The sequence below is a fragment of the Podarcis cretensis genome, assembly GCF_951804945.1.
Source record: "Podarcis cretensis genome assembly, chromosome: 6".
NCBI classification, from domain to species: domain Eukaryota; kingdom Metazoa; phylum Chordata; class Lepidosauria; order Squamata; family Lacertidae; genus Podarcis; species Podarcis cretensis.
In genome coordinates this window covers 51,994,186-52,011,991 of record NC_137175.1, presented here as the reverse complement: position 1 = coordinate 52,011,991, position 17,806 = coordinate 51,994,186, and the positions used below count along the sequence as shown (strand labels likewise).

Below are 17,806 nucleotides of genomic sequence, written 5' to 3'. Positions count from 1 at the left end.
ACTGCAGAAGTTGCACTTTCAAATGCAACCCAGTCCTCTTTGCCTCATACAGAATCCAGAACCATGCATAGTTTTGGAACAATGTTACCTCAAGGGTCATATTCTCCCATATAAATCCACTCTGCCTCTTTTGTTTTATTTGAGTTCTTGCTCCAAGTACTACAGGTGTATGTAGGCTGGTAGCCACAAAGAGCACGACTCTTTGGGTGATGGCAGCCTGCCCTTGGAAGTGTCTCTCTAGAGAGTCTGCTAAGATGCATTTTGGTGCATGGCCCAAACATATTTTTAGCAAGGCAGTTGGAAGATGAAGAGTTTCAAATGGTGGACTACTGTAATTAATCTTTTAGTTACAAGTGTTTCGAATATTGTTTCAGAATTTTATTGTATCTTATTGTAAGCTGTTTTGTGGGACTGGCGGACCAGGAGGTAGAATTTTATTTTTTTACTCAAAGAAAGAATGAAAGTGCTAATGACAATATGGGGAATAACCAGTATATCAGCTGCCTCTCTCTCCTCTTTTGGGGTGTGTGTTAAGTTTTAATGTGAATGCTGAGAGATAGCAAAAGTGCAATGGGACTTAGGCTCACAGATGAAGTAGACTAAGAGACAGCAAGAATGCCAGTGACCCCAAGATGCAGGGTGCAGTGTCTCCAGACCACCAGCTTTCACATCTCCAAAAGAAGTGGTGAACAAAACATACTGGGCACTAGTAGCTAAATCAGCCCAAACCCAGGCAACTTCTAATTTGAGCTTCTCTCAAATTTTATGGAGGCAAACAAACAATATTTATTCAACCAAGGGAGGAAAGTATGTGTGTATGTGTGTGTATATATGCAAGAGAGGAAGACATACAATATAAAAAAGTATTAATAGCATCGTTTTGAGTCCACTGAAACACTACTGCTTTAATTTCCAGCATGGGCCAAACTATGACACCCACTGTCCCAGACACAGTGCTGCATTTTTTAATTCTTCAGGATGAATATTGGCTGGTGATTAGGTCTCATCTGGATGCAGTCAGTCAGAAGATCTGGGGTCCCAAGTTGTTCCGTGTCAAACTGCATGAGCTACTGTGGGGCTTTCAACTGTGTCTGGATGCCCCAGGGGCTTCTCCTAGTCCCTCTCTTCACATCTACCATTCCAACTCCTTTTCCTTCATCTGGCTAAAGCTACTCCCTACGCCCCTCCTAGGATGAGATTGTTCCAACCCTTTCCTGAGAACATGGATCCACCATAGGGCTCCACCTATATAATTATAACTGATTTCAGTATTTGATATTTAACTGTACATTGATAGCTGACATCCCCTTAACATGATGACAAAACAAGAATAAGAACTCTAAAGGGTGGCATTTTAATTTTGTGATTTGCTGTTGTCAAATTTCAGAATTTTCTGGAAGTTTGTTACTGTGTTACTGAAGAGAAGTGTGAGTATTAGCTGATGGTCAGGGGTCCCTTTACCTTTACCTATTAGCAACATTGCCTCCCATATTTGCATCTGTATTAACTGCCACAAGGGGGAGCTAAGCACTCAGATACTTCCCCCATCACAGTATAAAGAAACCCCATTAGGCAACAATAAACCAGAGCCAACGAGAGAGCATCTTATTACAGTCAGGAGATCAATATATAAGATCCCACCCCATTCTGCTCCATCAGTTCTTAGTGCTGCAGCTTATTTTCAGTCTAGGGATTGCTCATTCTAATCCACTTCCTGGGGGTGCTTCATCCTTCACTTACTCCAGGGAATGATACCCACCAGCCTCTGTTTGTATTCCACCACCACTGCTTTGCCCTGCCCTGTGCATGATGTCATTACAGCATTAGAGACAGAGCTCTATGGAAGATGCACAATCTGGGGGGAAAAAACAAAACACCAGACACAGGAAGCCTTGGCAGAAATGCTGGAGTGCAGAAGGGTTTTGGGGTCAAACACGGGAGACAAGGCTCATCTGCTATCCTTGCCCATTAGATCAGCTGCCCCTCCCAGATCCACCAAGTTACTGAGTACATCACTCCTACCTAATAAACAGAAACTATGGACTTGCCAGCATTTGTAAAGAAGTCAGAGTCACTTCAGAAAAGCACGCAGATCTATACCAGGACTGGAATGCGGCTGCCAGAACTCTTGAACTACATTTACCAATTTTTCAGCAGCCCCCTCCTGGGCAAGGCCACACCACATGACCTGAAAACAAACCCAACCTACAAGCCTTGTTGCATCACTAGGTATTGCCCCTTGGGGAATGGAAAGGGCAAACTCACACCTATGAAAAAGGAGAATGTTTTGTTTTCAACTTCCACGGAAACAGATGGAGAAACTCGATATTCAACTAAAAGGAAAAAACGTTGTCAACAGAAAGCTAAAAATAGGTTTAAATTGAATTAAAAAAGAGAAAGAGAGAGAACAGAAAGTGAATGAATAAGAAACTAAAACACACCTGTGCCAGGAGTTGCATAAATGAATCAACAATATCAGGATGATCCCTGGGCCCTAAAAATATAATAAAGATGTAACTGAAGAGAAAAATCATACAAACAGCAACTCAACATCATATAGTTATGTGATACAGAAAGAATTTACAAGTGAAAACAGGAGTAAGGGAAGGAAGGGGAGGGTGCAAGGGCGTGGGTTGAGGAGGGCAGGCACATGAGCAGCTTGAAGCAAGTTAAAGAAACAAAACATACAAAAATCATGGAGCTTGGAAACCCAAGAACAGAAAGAAAGTGCAAAGGAAGAGGCCTGTGCCCAGAGTCCCCTGCCAAGCACCAAGGATAGGAAGGGGAGAGCTCATTGCACCCTAGCAAGGGAAGAGAGAAGCAGGAGCTAACTGGACACCAGCTTCATGTGGAGAACGAGCACATTTGAACTGGATACATGTTATCATGATTTACTTGGTCCTGAAAGACAACTCCAGAGTCAAACAACAAATCCAGTATTGACATGGAGTAGGCACAAAGTATTGGAAATCCACTAGAGTGCTGGATGGACAGCCCCAACACAGTATTTTCCTAACACCCATGTCCACATGCCTGCCTAGTTGGGAAGAACCCAACTTTCTGGCATTTTCTGCAGGGAAAGGCCAGTGTGGTTGCTGGTAAGCATACTTCCATTCCACAAAACAGAAACCTTGTGGCATTATAAATTTAGCAAATTTATTATCACATAAGCTTTCCTGGATCTGAGAATTCTCTTCCTCCATGTTGGCTATGCCTGACCCAGTCAGGCAGTAACAGGGCATCACTCCAAGTACTAGTTGCTCCCCATCAATTCTGAGTTCAAACAAGAACCTGGAGAAGGAAGCAGATACCCCACCAACCATGCTGACTGGATCTGTACATGTATTCCAAGCTTTTCATCTCAGCTGGGGTCAACATGGAGTCAATATGGCAGTTCCATGCAAAGGCAAGTCCAAACGCTTGCTGGGAATTTCACAAAGCTGTAAAAGGAATCCTTTGAGCTGGAGAACCAGGGAGATAGGATACAGAGTCCACATGACAAATGTTTTATTTAGGCCACTGGAGAAAAAAAAGAGCCATGATGGGGTTAACTGAAAGACATTACAACACACTCCTGAGTGATTCTTGCTTTCTACTCAGAGCCGATTGCTCGCTTCATCTTCCTCTTGGGGCCCTAACCCAGGAATCTGACACGGGGAGGGCACATTTCCAGTCATGAAGGACAGGAGAAGAGGGGGAAATGGCAGCACTACTGTCCACTCAGGCACTGATACCTGAGGAGAAGCATGCCAGAAAGTCCACCTCAGCAAGAGCTTTTCATCTTCATCTGTACCAGCTAAAAGCTTTTGGAACTGAACGAGCACAGCCATGACCTGAGGATGGTGTTCCCTCCCCCCACCTGCACACACCTTATAGTCGAGTCTGAACAGCTGAAACCAGGAACAGCAGTTTTCAACGTGGCAGCCTCACAAGACTGAAGGTGCCCAAGCACACGTACCTTGCTGAAACAGTGTTAGCGTAACTGATGTGACGAGCAGAAAGAGCGCCTTGACAGGTGGGAAATGGGCAGGCTCATGGGCAAAGATGTGAACCAGCTGGGGATATAAAATACAAAGGAGACTGAAGCCAGAGCAGTCTGGTTTGACCCATTCCATTCCATCCCATATTTGTAGCCCCCGTGTAAGTCTAGCTGCCTGTTCTTTGCCTAAAAACATCAACAAGACCCTTGCTGCTAACACAGCAAAGGAGACAGAGACCAGCTGGCATAGGAACACTACAGTAGCTTCTCAGATATGTGCATACACAATTCGTGTGTATGGGGGAAAACACATTTTGAGCAATATCTGTGCTTGAACAAAACAAAGGAGACAAGCTAAAGATACTAAGTGGGTAGGAATTAATCTGTTGAGTAATCAGCCTCCATTGTAAACTTAGTAGCTTCCAGGAATTCTAGTACTTAGACTTACCTGTCGAGTGAGATCAATGGCAGATGCCTGAGGAATGGTGCTATACATCTGGCCCAGCATCTCACACAGTTGAGGCACCATGGGTGCAAAGTCATCCAGGAGAGTCTTCACCGACTTTTCAAAAATGGAGCACACAGACTGTGGGAAGAGGAAGAGCTGCGTCAAGGGAGGACTGGTTAAATAACTTGTTCCTTAGCTAAATATCTATTGAGGTGCCATATATAGTTTCCTCCACCCACCTCCAATTCAGTTCTGTGAGGTAAGTTTGGCGTGGTCGGCCAAACTCCTAAGCCTAAAAGTAGAATACCAAATTGAACAGAATGTGGGAATCAACTGAAAAGAGAGACTTATCCAACATCACAAACATACATTCTTCAAAACAAAATAAAAAAATTCCTTCCAGTAGCACCTTAAAGACCAACTAAGTTAGTTCTTGGTATAGAATAGTATTAGTTGGTCTTTAAGGTGCTACTGGAAGGGATATTTTTTATTTTGTTTTGACTATGGCAGACCAACACGGCTACCTATCTGTAACTGATACATTCTTCAAGTTCTGCCAACAACCACCAGTGCCAACCTGGGAATCTCCTATCTAACTATAGCTATGTGGGCAAAGTGTTGCTTGTTTTTTAACCTAGATGATGCATTACCTCCACAACCTGGGCATCATTCAGCCACTTGCTGAGCACTTTCTGGATAAGCTGGAAGACTTGCTGCAGCACCATCACTACCTAGAGGAAGAAGATAGAAGATAATTATGAAACTGGCTTGGTCTACTACAGTTTGAGGAGGAGGAGACAGCTCACAACCATTCAGATCCAGGGATGAAAGGATGGTATTAGAGGCCTCTCTAGAGATTGCTCCACAACTCATATTATGCCAGAGTAGTTTTCAAAAGTCTCACAATACCAGATGTGCAGCTGCCCTCACTTCTTTTTAAAAGCGAACACAAAGAAAATATACACAATTGAAGGGACATTCTGAGCTCTCTTCTGATCACTCAGTAGTCACGTCAAAAAGCTCACAATCTGCGGTGATGAAGTGGCTAATCTACACGGGCTCATTCCAATAGTTAAAGTAACACACACAGTGCTATGTTGTACACCACCTATTTTCACAACCCTTCAACCATTCTATGCTACTGCCCTTCAAAAGTTAGAAGAAGCTGCCTACAGTTACATGGCAGGGAAGAGGCACAGCCAAATAAACATGGAGTTGTATGCCCTAATGTATAAAAAGAACTACTCAGACACATGTAACACCCACCGGATTGGGGCCCTGAGGCACCGGCAGCTTCTTGACCTCTGAGCTCTCATGATCATCATCATGATGACTGATGTCCAATGTGGTGAAGAGGTTGGAGAGCAAGCCCAGGATGTGGATGATGGCCAGCTTGTTGGAGGGGTTTGGCTGCAAGGCAAGGCATCACTATAGCAGTTACAGTAGACCCAGGATATGGGCCACTCACATCAGATGTCCCAGATTGGCAGCAAGAATGGACAGCACAACTGTGAAGCATAGTCTAGTGATTGATTCCCCCCCCCCCAGCCAATTCTCACCCACTCCGTTCTTGACTCCAGAAGCATAATGGAAAACAGGGCAGGGGGAAGGAATTTAAAAACCATTGGACAGAGATAAGAAATGAGAGGCTTGCAAGACCAGGGAGGTATGGTTAAAACAAGGCACAACTTGCAAGAAGAAGAGTAGAGTTTTACACACAACAGGCTCTATTCTTTCTTAAAAGAAGGTTGGCAAACAGCCACCACCAAGCAAGTGAAGTAGCTCACCGTTTCATCAGCCAGCTTCTCCAGCTGCTGGATGTAAGGAGTAATCAGTGAGTGCAGATTCTTCAAAATCTCCTCCACTTGGAGGGCAGAGAGCAAGAAGCCCAGAGCTTGCATCAGCCACATGCACTGACTTGTCTGGGGGCAGAACAAGATGGACAACATTCTTAGTTTCTCCTATTATCCTCAGAAAGTCATGCTACACTACATCTCAGTTGGAGTTTATTCTCCCTCTATTCTTCGTCAACTCTAATGCTTAAGTCTTAGCTATGCGTTCTGGAAGTCTCAACACAGAAACCTGTGTTTAGTGCCAGAACTTAGCACCAAAATAGCCATTGTCAGAGCCCTGAGTCACAGATAAACACAAATAAGACTCTATCATGCAGCTTTGGAATGCCTGGAAACATAATGGATGTCTATCTAAACTAGGAAAGAAAAATGTGTGACTTTACAGATGCTTTTGGATTCCATCTCCCAACAGTTCTTGCCTGCAAAGCCAATGGCCAGCAACTTCTGGAGGGTCACAGATTCCCCACTCCTGATCAAAACTTTGTTTGGGATACATGCACCCAATTTCACCAATTCCTCTAATCCTCCTCTCATTGACTGGAATGCTCAATACTTCGGAAATAATAACTTGATAGGTAATCATATATTCCGTACACTCTTTGACCCTCTGCACCAGGGAGGAGTATAAGTATCTTACCTTGTGAATCTGCTTCATTAGCACATCCTATAGAAGGAAAGATGTGAGAAAGTGAGTACTCGCCCCACAGCAGAAACATTTAACAATGCTCCAACCACAATATCAACTGACAACTCTGGGAGACAAACACTGATCTGGAGCATGGGCGCTATGAAATTTCAAGGAAAAGTGGATAAGCAAGAGAAGGCTAACTCCCTTCTGATTAACTTAAGCTTGGCCCCTTCCATACATGCTTTTAAGAGGGCCTTGAAAAGCTCTCTACTGCTTTTCCTGAAGAGTGTTAAAGACTTGTATGATTCAGAGCAGCTTTCTCATAGTAGTTGTACACCTGTCTGATGTACCTATTGTTATCTTGCATCAATCTTTTTACATACCGGTGAGGGCTTGATCTTAAAATGCAGCTTATAAATATCTGAATAAATAATCAATAAGCACCCTCTCCCTCCTACAGTGAAAGCCAACCCTTCTCAAGGATGCTTCATAATGGATAAGTAGTCATCAGTGATTCATTATAGGCAGCGGTTTCATATTGCTGGTCTCCCAAGCTCCATAATGTCAGCAACAAGGGTCAACAGTTCTGTTTCCTCCACACACCCTGCAAGCATAATTTTTCCTCTTCTAGCAGGAAATGTGAAGGGGAAACCAGAGACAGCATTTAGTTAAGCAGAAGGCTGAGCTGAACCTTGACCAAATTTCCACTGCAGAAGTAGCTCAAAGTCAACCCACCCTGCCAGCTGCCAAAACAGATGCACACATACCTTCAAACTGATAAGATTCAAGTTATTTTAACTGATACATGCAGTCAGAATTCCCATTCTGACAATGTGCAATAAATATTTACCCCACTAAATCTCACATACACACGCAGATATCCTCCTCAGAATGTGCCTACTGCTTTAAGCCCTGTTGAATGATCTCTCCTTTACATACAGCTCAAAACTAGTCAGTCACTTAAACTTCCATTGTCTCATAAAACCATGTATCCTTAGACCATTATTTCAGTTACCTGAGAGACAGCAACTATGTTGGCAGCATAGGGAGGCAAGTCATACTTGCATTCACGGCAGATTTTCTTAAGGGTTGAGACACTAGAGATGGACAACTCAGGATTGCCCAGAGCCTGTAGCACCAGGGGTAAAACATTGTTGATCATGACAGGGTGGTCAGCCAGCCACTCTGAAAGTGCTCCTAGAAAGATAGAAAATGCAGAGTCAGGAGCTGCTCTGTTTAATGTGCCAAATGCTATCAGTACAGCCCACAAAAAGCAAAGAAGCACCCATCAGTATTTAGTTATTTAAAAGCATTACTAAACCACTTCATTTAAAGGTCTAAGCAATGTACAAAAATACAGCAATAAACAGGATCATAAAAACAGCTAGTGCAGTTCCCTCAGCACAGGTGCACTATGTGCACGTCAAGGTGCTCCATTCAAAAAACTGGCTGTAACATTCTCCACCAGATATAGCTTCCAAACCATCTCAAGGAAGCCCCACATGGACTACTGTAATGCACACCAATTTCAGGCATTAGGAATCTTTTCATTCCAAGGGCCACATTTCCTTACTGCCAACCTTCAGGGAGCTACATGCTGGGGAGGGGGAGTAAAAAAATAAATTGCCCCATTCTGTTTTGGCCACACTCAAAGCTGGCACACATATACACATAGCAGAGACAATACAAGGCTTTTTGCAGCCTAATTGTAGCACAGGCTTGGGCAAGGAGAGGGTACTGTGGACAGGCCACATCCAGCCTATGGACTGCTGGTTCCATAGTGTTGTAAGACCTCAACAGCCTGAGGTTCTTTGGGTTAACCTTCCCTTTTAGCACCCATTCCCTCCCCATACCCAGTCTTCTTACCAATAGTGAACATAACCGTATCTGCAAGCTGCACATTGCTGATGCTGATGTGAGGAATGAGCCCAATGAGGCCAGGCACTACATCCGAGTAGTTTACATCTATTGTTTCTGCGATGGACTGGAACCCATAAAGCAAAGCTTCTGTGTGCTGCCAAAGAAAAAAGATTTCATTCTTGAGCCCAGGCCGAACTCTAATGCCCCACATAGATATTTTAATTTTTTTTATTTATTAAATGTATATACCTCCCTTCATCCGATTTGCAACATGGACTGCATGTTAGTGCTGAATTTTACAAAGGGTGGTTCAAACACCACTACCGAAATGAACAGTGATATATAAATATTTTAAATTTATTTAATCAAACTTGAAGGCAATGAAGACAGAGACACAGTATGTTGAAAAAGTCCCCAACCTAGATTTCATTTTTACAAAAAATATGCAGGGATAACTTCCATAAAAAGTTATGATGAGTTGTTGATCCTTTACACTTAGTAGCACAATAATAATTCTTTCACCAGTAAGCTTTTTGCAGGGGCATCGTATCTAGTGAGTCAAATTCTTCAGGTCAAGGAACCCCTTTCCCCAGCAACATAAAGCACCTGCTATCCTTCAGTGCAACCCCAACTAGACATCCTGAAACTGCTGGGCTATATAACACACAGGGCTCACCCACATTTCCACTTGTCCCATACCTTGAAAGCATGGGTCCAAGAGGTTTTCCACTTGTCCTATTTGTCTCACCACTTTCCATGAGAACAAACACCAGTATGCAGAAAAATCGATTGGCGTTTGCTCTGATTCAGCAGTAAAAAGTGGGTTTCCTGGGGAGAAAGGGGCGGGGCAAGTGCAAGTGTGGATGAGCTCATTGTGTAGTCTCTCCCCTTCCTGCACCCGCAAGAGGAGGCAGGATACACCTGCATCCATGCTCCCTCACACCGAGGGCTATTCTAGCAAGATATGGACTGCTGAGGCTGCATACTTAGTATGCTGGAGTGCTGGTATGTTTGCTACTGTCTTAAGTCTTCCAGGTGCGTGGACTGTAAATCATGGCTAGGCTGGGTTTTTGCTTGGCTGTCACATTGATGAACGAGGAGCCCCTGCGGTCACTGGTCCTTGACGCCCATCACTGTTTGCTGTGCCAGTAACACACTGTCAACATGCCAAGGTGAACAGATACATTCTGATTAGCTGCCACACAGAGACCTCTAGCCTGGCATTACCACCCATCATGGCACAGGAGACATATCAAAGAATCTTTCAGCATCTTTCAGCAAACTGTAAAGGCATATTTTCTTTGTAACACTGGAGGTAGTGGGACAACTACACTCCTCAGTTTTCCCAGTACAGAAACCTAACTTGCAGACTAGTGATAAAAACATGTGGTAACACAAACCCTATGATAAGGAAAAATAGATGTAATTGAGCATGCATTTGTTGAGTCCGCAGTCCTGCTGTCAGGTATCTTGCATAATTTGGTTGCTGCCACACAGTGATGGGAGGTGTGCCAGAATGATTGCAAAAACCACCAGCAGTGTCTTACACTAGGAGAGAAATCAGCAAGCTGGAAGTTGGGACATCGAAGCAATCCTTCAGTCCCAATTTTATAAACCACCAACTCAGCCGTACACTACAAGGAAGAGGTTTACACATTTCAGACCCATTCAACACTTCTAACAACTTTTTGGAGCTTTGTGACTTTGGATTGCCCTTCCACACATGCTGCTCTGAGATTTAACAGATGGTTCTTCTAACCAAGACACTCTGCACCTTCACTTTACCTTAGCACCTCTCTTCCACAATGCTCTCTCCCCAGGTCTAACCAGGACTAGTACCATTCTTTCTTAAAAATCTGCAGCATATTTAGCCTCTGTGCTTGCTGCATTCCTCTAGCTTGGTGTTCCATTTGAGGGTTGAGCTCTCCACTCACCTGCCATGAGGATGGCTGCTCTGTGTTGGTCAAGAGGCGACCTAGTTTGTCATATAAGCTGCTCAGCAGCTCTGCTCCAAGCATTTCATACACATACATCAAGGTGTCAGAGATGTCCACTCTGAGGAAATGAGCAAATGAGCAATAGAAAAAAAAGAGTTACAAAACATTCCCACATTACCAAATAGCAGCTAGATAGAAATTGCTGAAACAGTTATAGCCCATAGCCAAATCAGGGCAAGTTCAATGTTTACTCCCATTAATGAAGCATGATCAACTTCCTCTTCTGCAGATTATAAGCACTGCACACCAACTGAATGCTAAGGGATATGATTAGGCAAAAGGTCATACCGGTATATCCGAAATTGCTCCTTTTCATCAGAGGACCAGCAGCTGTACTCTTCATCAGAGGGAAACTGTGCCTTGTGCAGGAGCACATCCACCAGCTGGAAATAGACAGGCCGATACACTTGCTGATACATGGCCTGCTTTTCTGGATCAAAAGAGAGGATGTCATCCTGCAAAGAAAAAGATCATTCATCAAGTGGAGATTGGAAAAATCAGCCCTGAACTCCAGCAATCATGTTGATGTTAACACAATCAGTCCCCCAAGCATTTTGATGTGATGTGGGGGGGATCTCTATATGGGAAACCCAGAAATGACATTTTAGAGTCAAGTTACTCCACTCAAATATTCTCCTTAATGCATCTAAGATCCTTCCTAGCTTCTAGGAGCAGTTCTACATAATACTTTGTCAGGTCACTCTCTCTGTAGTATCATTCCTTCTCAACACATTGACACCAACTAGACAAGCACAGAAGCCATCACAGGCTGGTAAAGCAGCTGACCACGTCTGCTTTCTTCTACTTTTAGTGACCAACACCTTGTTCTTTCCTTTAGAGACAGTTTTAGCCAGGTAAGGAATAAATCCACCCCCTACAGTATAGCAATGTCTGCTAAAAGAAGAAAGCTGGGTATTCCTATGCTGCTCAAGGCTGGCATGGACAAGGTTACCTTATAAACTAGGCTGATGCAAAAACAGATGTATAGAAAAGAAAAGTAAGAAGGGATTCTGGGTCACTGAATACAATCCTGGAGCTTCACTAAACCTCTGATTCAAGATTCTCACACTAGGCAGAGCTTATGAAGGAAATAGAAAAGGATGATCCTGGGTTGCCTGGCATAAAATTACCAAAGGTTTTGGGAACCCACTGGAAACTGCAAAGGTGTGTATTGGTGTGGGTTAGACCATGCAGAAAAAGTCTTCTGCTGTCTCTCTGTTCTTGAGCAGCCTATAAAAGATGCTGCTTCAGTTTTGTTTCCTTCATTAGGAACGATGTGCCTGTGGACTCAAGTACTGCGCCAGTCACACACTGAGACAATGCATGACCTCATCTCATCTCATTTCAAGCTGGCACCCAGAGAAACAGCAGCTCAACAGCTAGCCTTGCTCTTGGGCAGTGCAGGAGTATGTCAGGCTAATTTGCCATGCTAATGAAGCTTCTGGGCTCCAAGGAAGTGTGGGGGTGGGGAGGGCAAGTCAGACCAGGCTGCACTGCTTCAAGGACTGTGTCTCAGCATAGCAGCAAGCATACACCACAACAGACAAATCTGCATCTGCATTAATTGTGCTTGCAACTGGGAATAGCAGCACTTTGCCTGTCAAGACAGAGAACAAACTTGGTCTTCTTCCATAGCTGAAAAGAGCTATTATCTGTAAGGCTCTTCCAATAAGGCCACTGATGCACTATGGGCTACTCTAGTAAAGAAACACCTTGCCACCACTAGACAGCAAACTAAATGGAGCTCTCTTCCTGTCAAAACAGGGTACTCACAGTCAAGTTGTTCTCTAGCAGAAAGAGAGGAAGATGATAAATCTACCTCATAGCGAATAATTTGATTCATGTAATGAGGTGTTTAGTTTACACACTTCTCGAAGATGGTGGAGTCTGAGCTGCAAATAAATACCTGCAGCACCTAAAGGGAATTTAAGGCTCACGGGTATATCTGAGCATCTTCTCTGTTGCCACAGAACATATTACTGGAACACAACCATGTTTATACGCCATGTTTATGCAGTAAGCAGAATTACTATACATCCTTGTCACTCACTCTGGCCTTCAATATATGTATGCAAGAATGCAAGAATTTCCACTCTATTAAGCACAGAGCATACATCAAGTTTGGCCTCAGAGCTTCTAGTGGACAATTCCAGAACATTCCATTATACTCAATCCAGAACCAATATCTATACAATCTACATGACAAGTGCTTGCATATGCAGAACAATTAGTGTAATCGTCATAAACAACTTTAATGTGCTAGCTATTAGCCTTGCCAACTTTTTCATGTAGAGGCATGCAGAACCACTAGTACAAGAACATGCCTGGCACCAACCAAAGTACAAGCCAGAGAACAAACCTATAAAGATGGCACTGAAGAAGTCCACTTCATGAAGGTGGCTAACACTTACCTGAAGTGTATACCAGAAAGTGAGTGTAAGTGAACTCGTGGTCTCATTGACAGGATAGTGTCCTGGGATCCCAGTGCAGAACATGATCATGTTAACCAGTGCTAGGAAGCTCTGCCAGTGGTCCACTTGGTCCAAGAGAGCTCTGTGGGAAATAGTAGGCACACTGCATCAGGAATTGGCTCTGCCATTGCAGGTGCATAGAAACAGCAGTCACCCCACATTTGGGATAATACAGTACAGTATATCAGTGCGCTATACCCTCTACAGCAGGCATCCCCAAACTCAGCCTTCCAGCTGTTTTAGGACTACAACTCCCATTATCCCTAGCTAACAGGACCAGTGGTCAGGGATGATGGGAATTGTGGTCCCAAAGCAGCTGGAGGACAGAGTTTGGGGATGCGTGCTCTACAGGAAAAGAGCTAGGAAGCAAACTGAAAGGGATTCGGCCAACTCATGGAACAAATACCCCAGCAAGTGGACAAGATACAGTAGGTTTAGGATCTTCAATGGCTTCCAGATGGGAAAGGGTTCCGTATAGTCCAGGCAAGGCCAAACTTGGCCCTCCAGCTGTTTTGGGACTACAACTCCCACCATCCCTAGCTAACAGGACCAGTGGTCAGGGATGATGGGAACTGTAGTCCCAAAACAGCTGGAAGGCCAAGTTTGGCCACACTTGGTATAGTATCTGCTATCATGCACAGATACATTAGCGTCCATATGACCCTTTGGATCTTTGAGCTGCTTTAGAATGAGGTTTGGGAGACTTATAGGCTGCTTAGCTACAAAGAAAGCTAGTAGGGCAGAGGGAACACTCCCCAAAATAGCTCCATTTTCTACTGATCATTGCTATCAGATTCCATCACCATTCTCCTCACCGGGAATGATTCTCTCCCAGGGCAACAGCAATGCGGCAGATCCCATGAGATGTCTCCATATCCCTGCTCTGAACTGCTTGACGTAGTTGTTCCTGGAGTCCCAGAACAGGTGGGATGAGCTTCAGAAGAGTATTCACATACCTGCCAAGGGAGAGAGGAGATGGGAGGCTTTATGCCTATATAGCCTCCTAAAATAATGAACCGTCAATCACAAATGTAAGATGACTCCTGCTGAATCAAGCCAGATATCAGTTTTGTCCAGCCTTCCATTCCCATGCTGCCCAACCAGATGCTTCAGGAAGCTCGTAAACAAGGGATGAAGGTAACAGTCCTGTCCTGCAATTTGCTCTGCAGCAACTGTATTCAGAGTTATATAATCTGTGAACCTGGAGTTTCTGTAAATACTATTGCTACTGACCTTTCATAAAGTGGCTTATCTCTTGCACCAGTGAATTCCACAAGTTAGTTGTGCACTGTGTGAAGAACTATTTTCTTTTTGTCTATCCTCAATTTGCCAATCAATAGTGAGTGACCTTGAGTGTTGGGAGGAAGAAAAGAATTCTCCACCACATAACTCATGATTTTTTTGAAGCTCTATCATCCTCTTCTTATCTTTTATCTAAATATAAAAGTCTCAAACACCAAGGGCATCTTACACAGACCCCTCCTCCACAACTCTGAAAGTGCCAACATCAGTCAGGAAACCCAAGCCAACTGTAAAGAGTGTATTTTGTTATCTCTAGGCTTGTCGCATGCAAACTACTGTCACATTAACCAACACATCAATCCCCATTTTGCCTCTTGGAAGTGAAATTTTTCAGATATGAGATTTGCTATACCTCTTAAATGATTCTTCCTGGCACAGAATATTGATAACTTACATTAAATGGCCTTCTCTTCCACAACAAACCTTTCAAAATTCCTGATCTACAGGTCTTGTAAGCTAACAAACACTGCTGAGAGAACATACCTAGAACTTTCATGATGAAGAGTCCTGTAGCACTTTAAAGACTAATACAGTGGTACCTCGGATTACAGATGCTTCAGGTTACAGACGCTTCAGGTTACAGACTCCGCTAACCCAGAAATAGTACCTCGGGTTAAGAACTTTGCTTCAGGATGAGAACAGAAATCGTGTGGCGGCAGCGCAGCAGCAGCAGGAGGCCCCATTAGCTAAAGTGGTACCTCAGGTTAAGAACAGTTTCAGGTTAAGAATGGACCTCCAGAACAAATTAAGTGCTTAACCTAAGGTACCACTGTAACTCATGACATGAGCCTACATGAAATACCTGAAATAGGAAGCAGGTTTGTATACACCATGGAAGAGAAAGTATTTTACAGTAAGGCCAAGACAACAAAATGTAACATATCCTGGTCCCAATAAAGCCTAAGTGTAGTAATATCTGCTGAGCGCAGATGAACACATAACCCAGTTAGATGCATTCTTTTCCCCAGATGAATGCCAAAGGAACCAGCTCACACTAAGTTGTGTCCTGCCTGTGCAAGATGAAACCATGATTGTAACACTTCATGGGATGTAGTGAGGTAACCATCAACAATCCCTTTTTATACCAAAAGATAATGTAAAGTGTAAAATTCGCTAACAAACATCATGTCCTAGCTATCTTAAGAATCCTCTGTTATTTTCTACATAGGATAACAGATACAGATTTGTAGGCAGATGACAGAACATATTTCATGAAGGTTGAACAAGTGAAAGAGGCCTTGATAACAATGTTGTGAGAGGTAGGCTTCACAACTCAGTCTACTTTGTTACGTTCTAGCATGATTCTGGTGATGATGATTATATTATTATTATTATTATTATTATTATTATTATTATTATTATTATTATTATTATTCTGCATGCTAGAAGAGTAACTGTTTAGGGCACATGCTATAACCTAGAAAATAGGGTGCTGAAAAGGGCTGGGGCTCCCCAGAGCAACATTAATTTTCTGAGGCCATTTCAAATTAGTTTCCAGCTTGGTTTTGGAACTGAAACTGTCTTAGTCTCCCTTATGGGTGACCTATGCCAAGGGAACGAGACCCTGCTAATTCAACTATACACCTCATGACTTTCAATATTATTGACATTGCTATCCTTCTAGATTGGCTGCACTGGGGGAGAACAGGGGAACCACACTTTGGCGATCCCATACCAACCTGAATCATCAGTTCTAGAAGGTCATGGTGCTGGACTGTTGCTGTGACCCATGACAGTCATGCCATGTTGTTCCACACAACCCTAGTCTGCCCTTCCCATGTTATACCAACATCTATTTGAGAATGGGGAACCAGTGGTTCTCCAGATGTTGAAGTACAGCTCCCATCATCCCTGGCTATTACACACACTGGCTGGGACTGATGGGAGTTGGGAGTCCACCAACATCAGGAAGGTCATGTGTTCTCTATCTCTGATCTACATGAAACTACTGAGTGAGATTTGAGAATTTAGGGCACACTTGACACCCACTTCTATCATTTTTCCTTCTAATTCAGCTGGTGCTGTGGCCTTTAAAAGTGCTGAATTTGTGCCTGGAACCAGTAATTGGCTGCATGAGGACCAATGTCCTGAAGCTCAATCATGACAAGTTCTATTGGTAGGTGGTTTGCCTGCCTTAGTAGATTAGATACACAGTCTGGAGGTGCTATGAGATCTAGCCTTACTTCTGGATGCCCAAGTAACCTCAGCGGTACAAAATGCCTTTTACTACTCTAGGCTGGTACAATCAAGCTAATCACAATTATTCTTGCTCCAGGAAAATCCCATTCAGATTATTGCAATGTATTGTATATAGGGCTGACCTTGAAGAGTTTGGAAGTCAGTTAGTAACCTAGTTGCCATATTTTCCACTACTTGGGATGAGATATATGGAACACATCTTGCCAGTCTTAAAACAACTGCACTGGCTCCTGCATTGATTTCCAGAGCAAATTCACTGTGCTATTTAAAGATCTAAACAGTTTGGGATGAAGATACCTCAGTAACTACTTCCTCCCACATGAACCAGCCAGGGTTTTAAGATCCTCTGAGGCTTTTTGTGCCCTCCCCCATCTGAAGCAAGATGGATGGTGATGCACAATGGGGCTTTTTCTACTGTGATGCCCTGTCTCTGCAATGCTCTCCCCAGGAGGTCCGCCTGGTGCTAATTCTACTTACTTTCCATACCAAATGAGGATCTTTTCATTCAGCCATACACTTTAGTGTCTTTTAGTCTCAAATGATGGTTTTATCTGGCTGTTGTTTTTCCGCTGCTGTTTATGTTCATTGTCATTGTACTTTAATTGAAGCATGTTATTTTAAATGATTTATACAAACTGCTTTGTGAGGGTTATCCAAACACTTAAAATAATGAGCACACACTAGATACCAGGATCAAAAAATATAACTCTGGTGGAGATGCAGCTGTGCATTTCCCTCTCACCCCACACACCACTTAATATATGAGGTGGGTGCCCATACATGCACAGGCCCAATTGCACACGCAGGAACATAGGAAACTGCCTCAGTGGTCAGACCACTGGCCCATCTAGCTCAGTACTGTCTACACTGACTGGCAGCAGCTCTCGAAGGTTTGAGCAAGGAGACATTTCTGGCTCTAGCTGGAAATGTCAGGGATTGAACCTGGACCTTCTTAATAATAATAATAATAATAATAATAATAATAATAATAATAATTTATTATTTATACCCCGCCCATCTGGCTGAGTTTCCCCAGCCACTCTGGGCGGCTCCCAATCAGTGTTAAAAA

General features: G+C 43.4%; 1 protein-coding gene across 4 annotated transcripts in view; it reads right to left on the bottom strand.

The window, feature by feature from the left end:
* The window catches only part of IPO13 (importin 13), a 43,721-nt gene that overhangs the window by 5,738 nt on the left and 20,177 nt on the right, over window positions 1-17,806 (bottom strand). For 2 of the 4 annotated variants that reach the window (XM_079980270.1, XM_079980272.1), the window contains exons 3-15: window positions 14,052-14,192; window positions 13,177-13,318; window positions 11,054-11,220; window positions 10,703-10,823; window positions 8,775-8,922; window positions 7,924-8,105; window positions 6,918-6,944; window positions 6,215-6,349; window positions 5,690-5,837; window positions 5,078-5,154; window positions 4,428-4,565; window positions 3,959-4,055; window positions 2,442-2,494 (exon numbers count right to left, since the gene is read on the bottom strand). In XM_079980270.1, coding sequence (XP_079836396.1) covers window positions 2,442-2,494; window positions 3,959-4,055; window positions 4,428-4,565; window positions 5,078-5,154; window positions 5,690-5,837; window positions 6,215-6,349; window positions 6,918-6,944; window positions 7,924-8,105; window positions 8,775-8,922; window positions 10,703-10,823; window positions 11,054-11,220; window positions 13,177-13,318; window positions 14,052-14,192 — 1,576 coding nt within the window. Of the gene's footprint in view, window positions 1-2,441; window positions 2,495-3,958; window positions 4,056-4,427; window positions 4,566-5,077; window positions 5,159-5,689; window positions 5,838-6,214; window positions 6,350-6,917; window positions 6,945-7,923; window positions 8,106-8,774; window positions 8,923-10,702; window positions 10,824-11,053; window positions 11,221-13,176; window positions 13,319-14,051; window positions 14,193-17,806 lie in introns of all 4 variants that reach the window. The other 2 variants (XM_079980271.1, XM_079980273.1) reach the window with 1 other exon arrangement.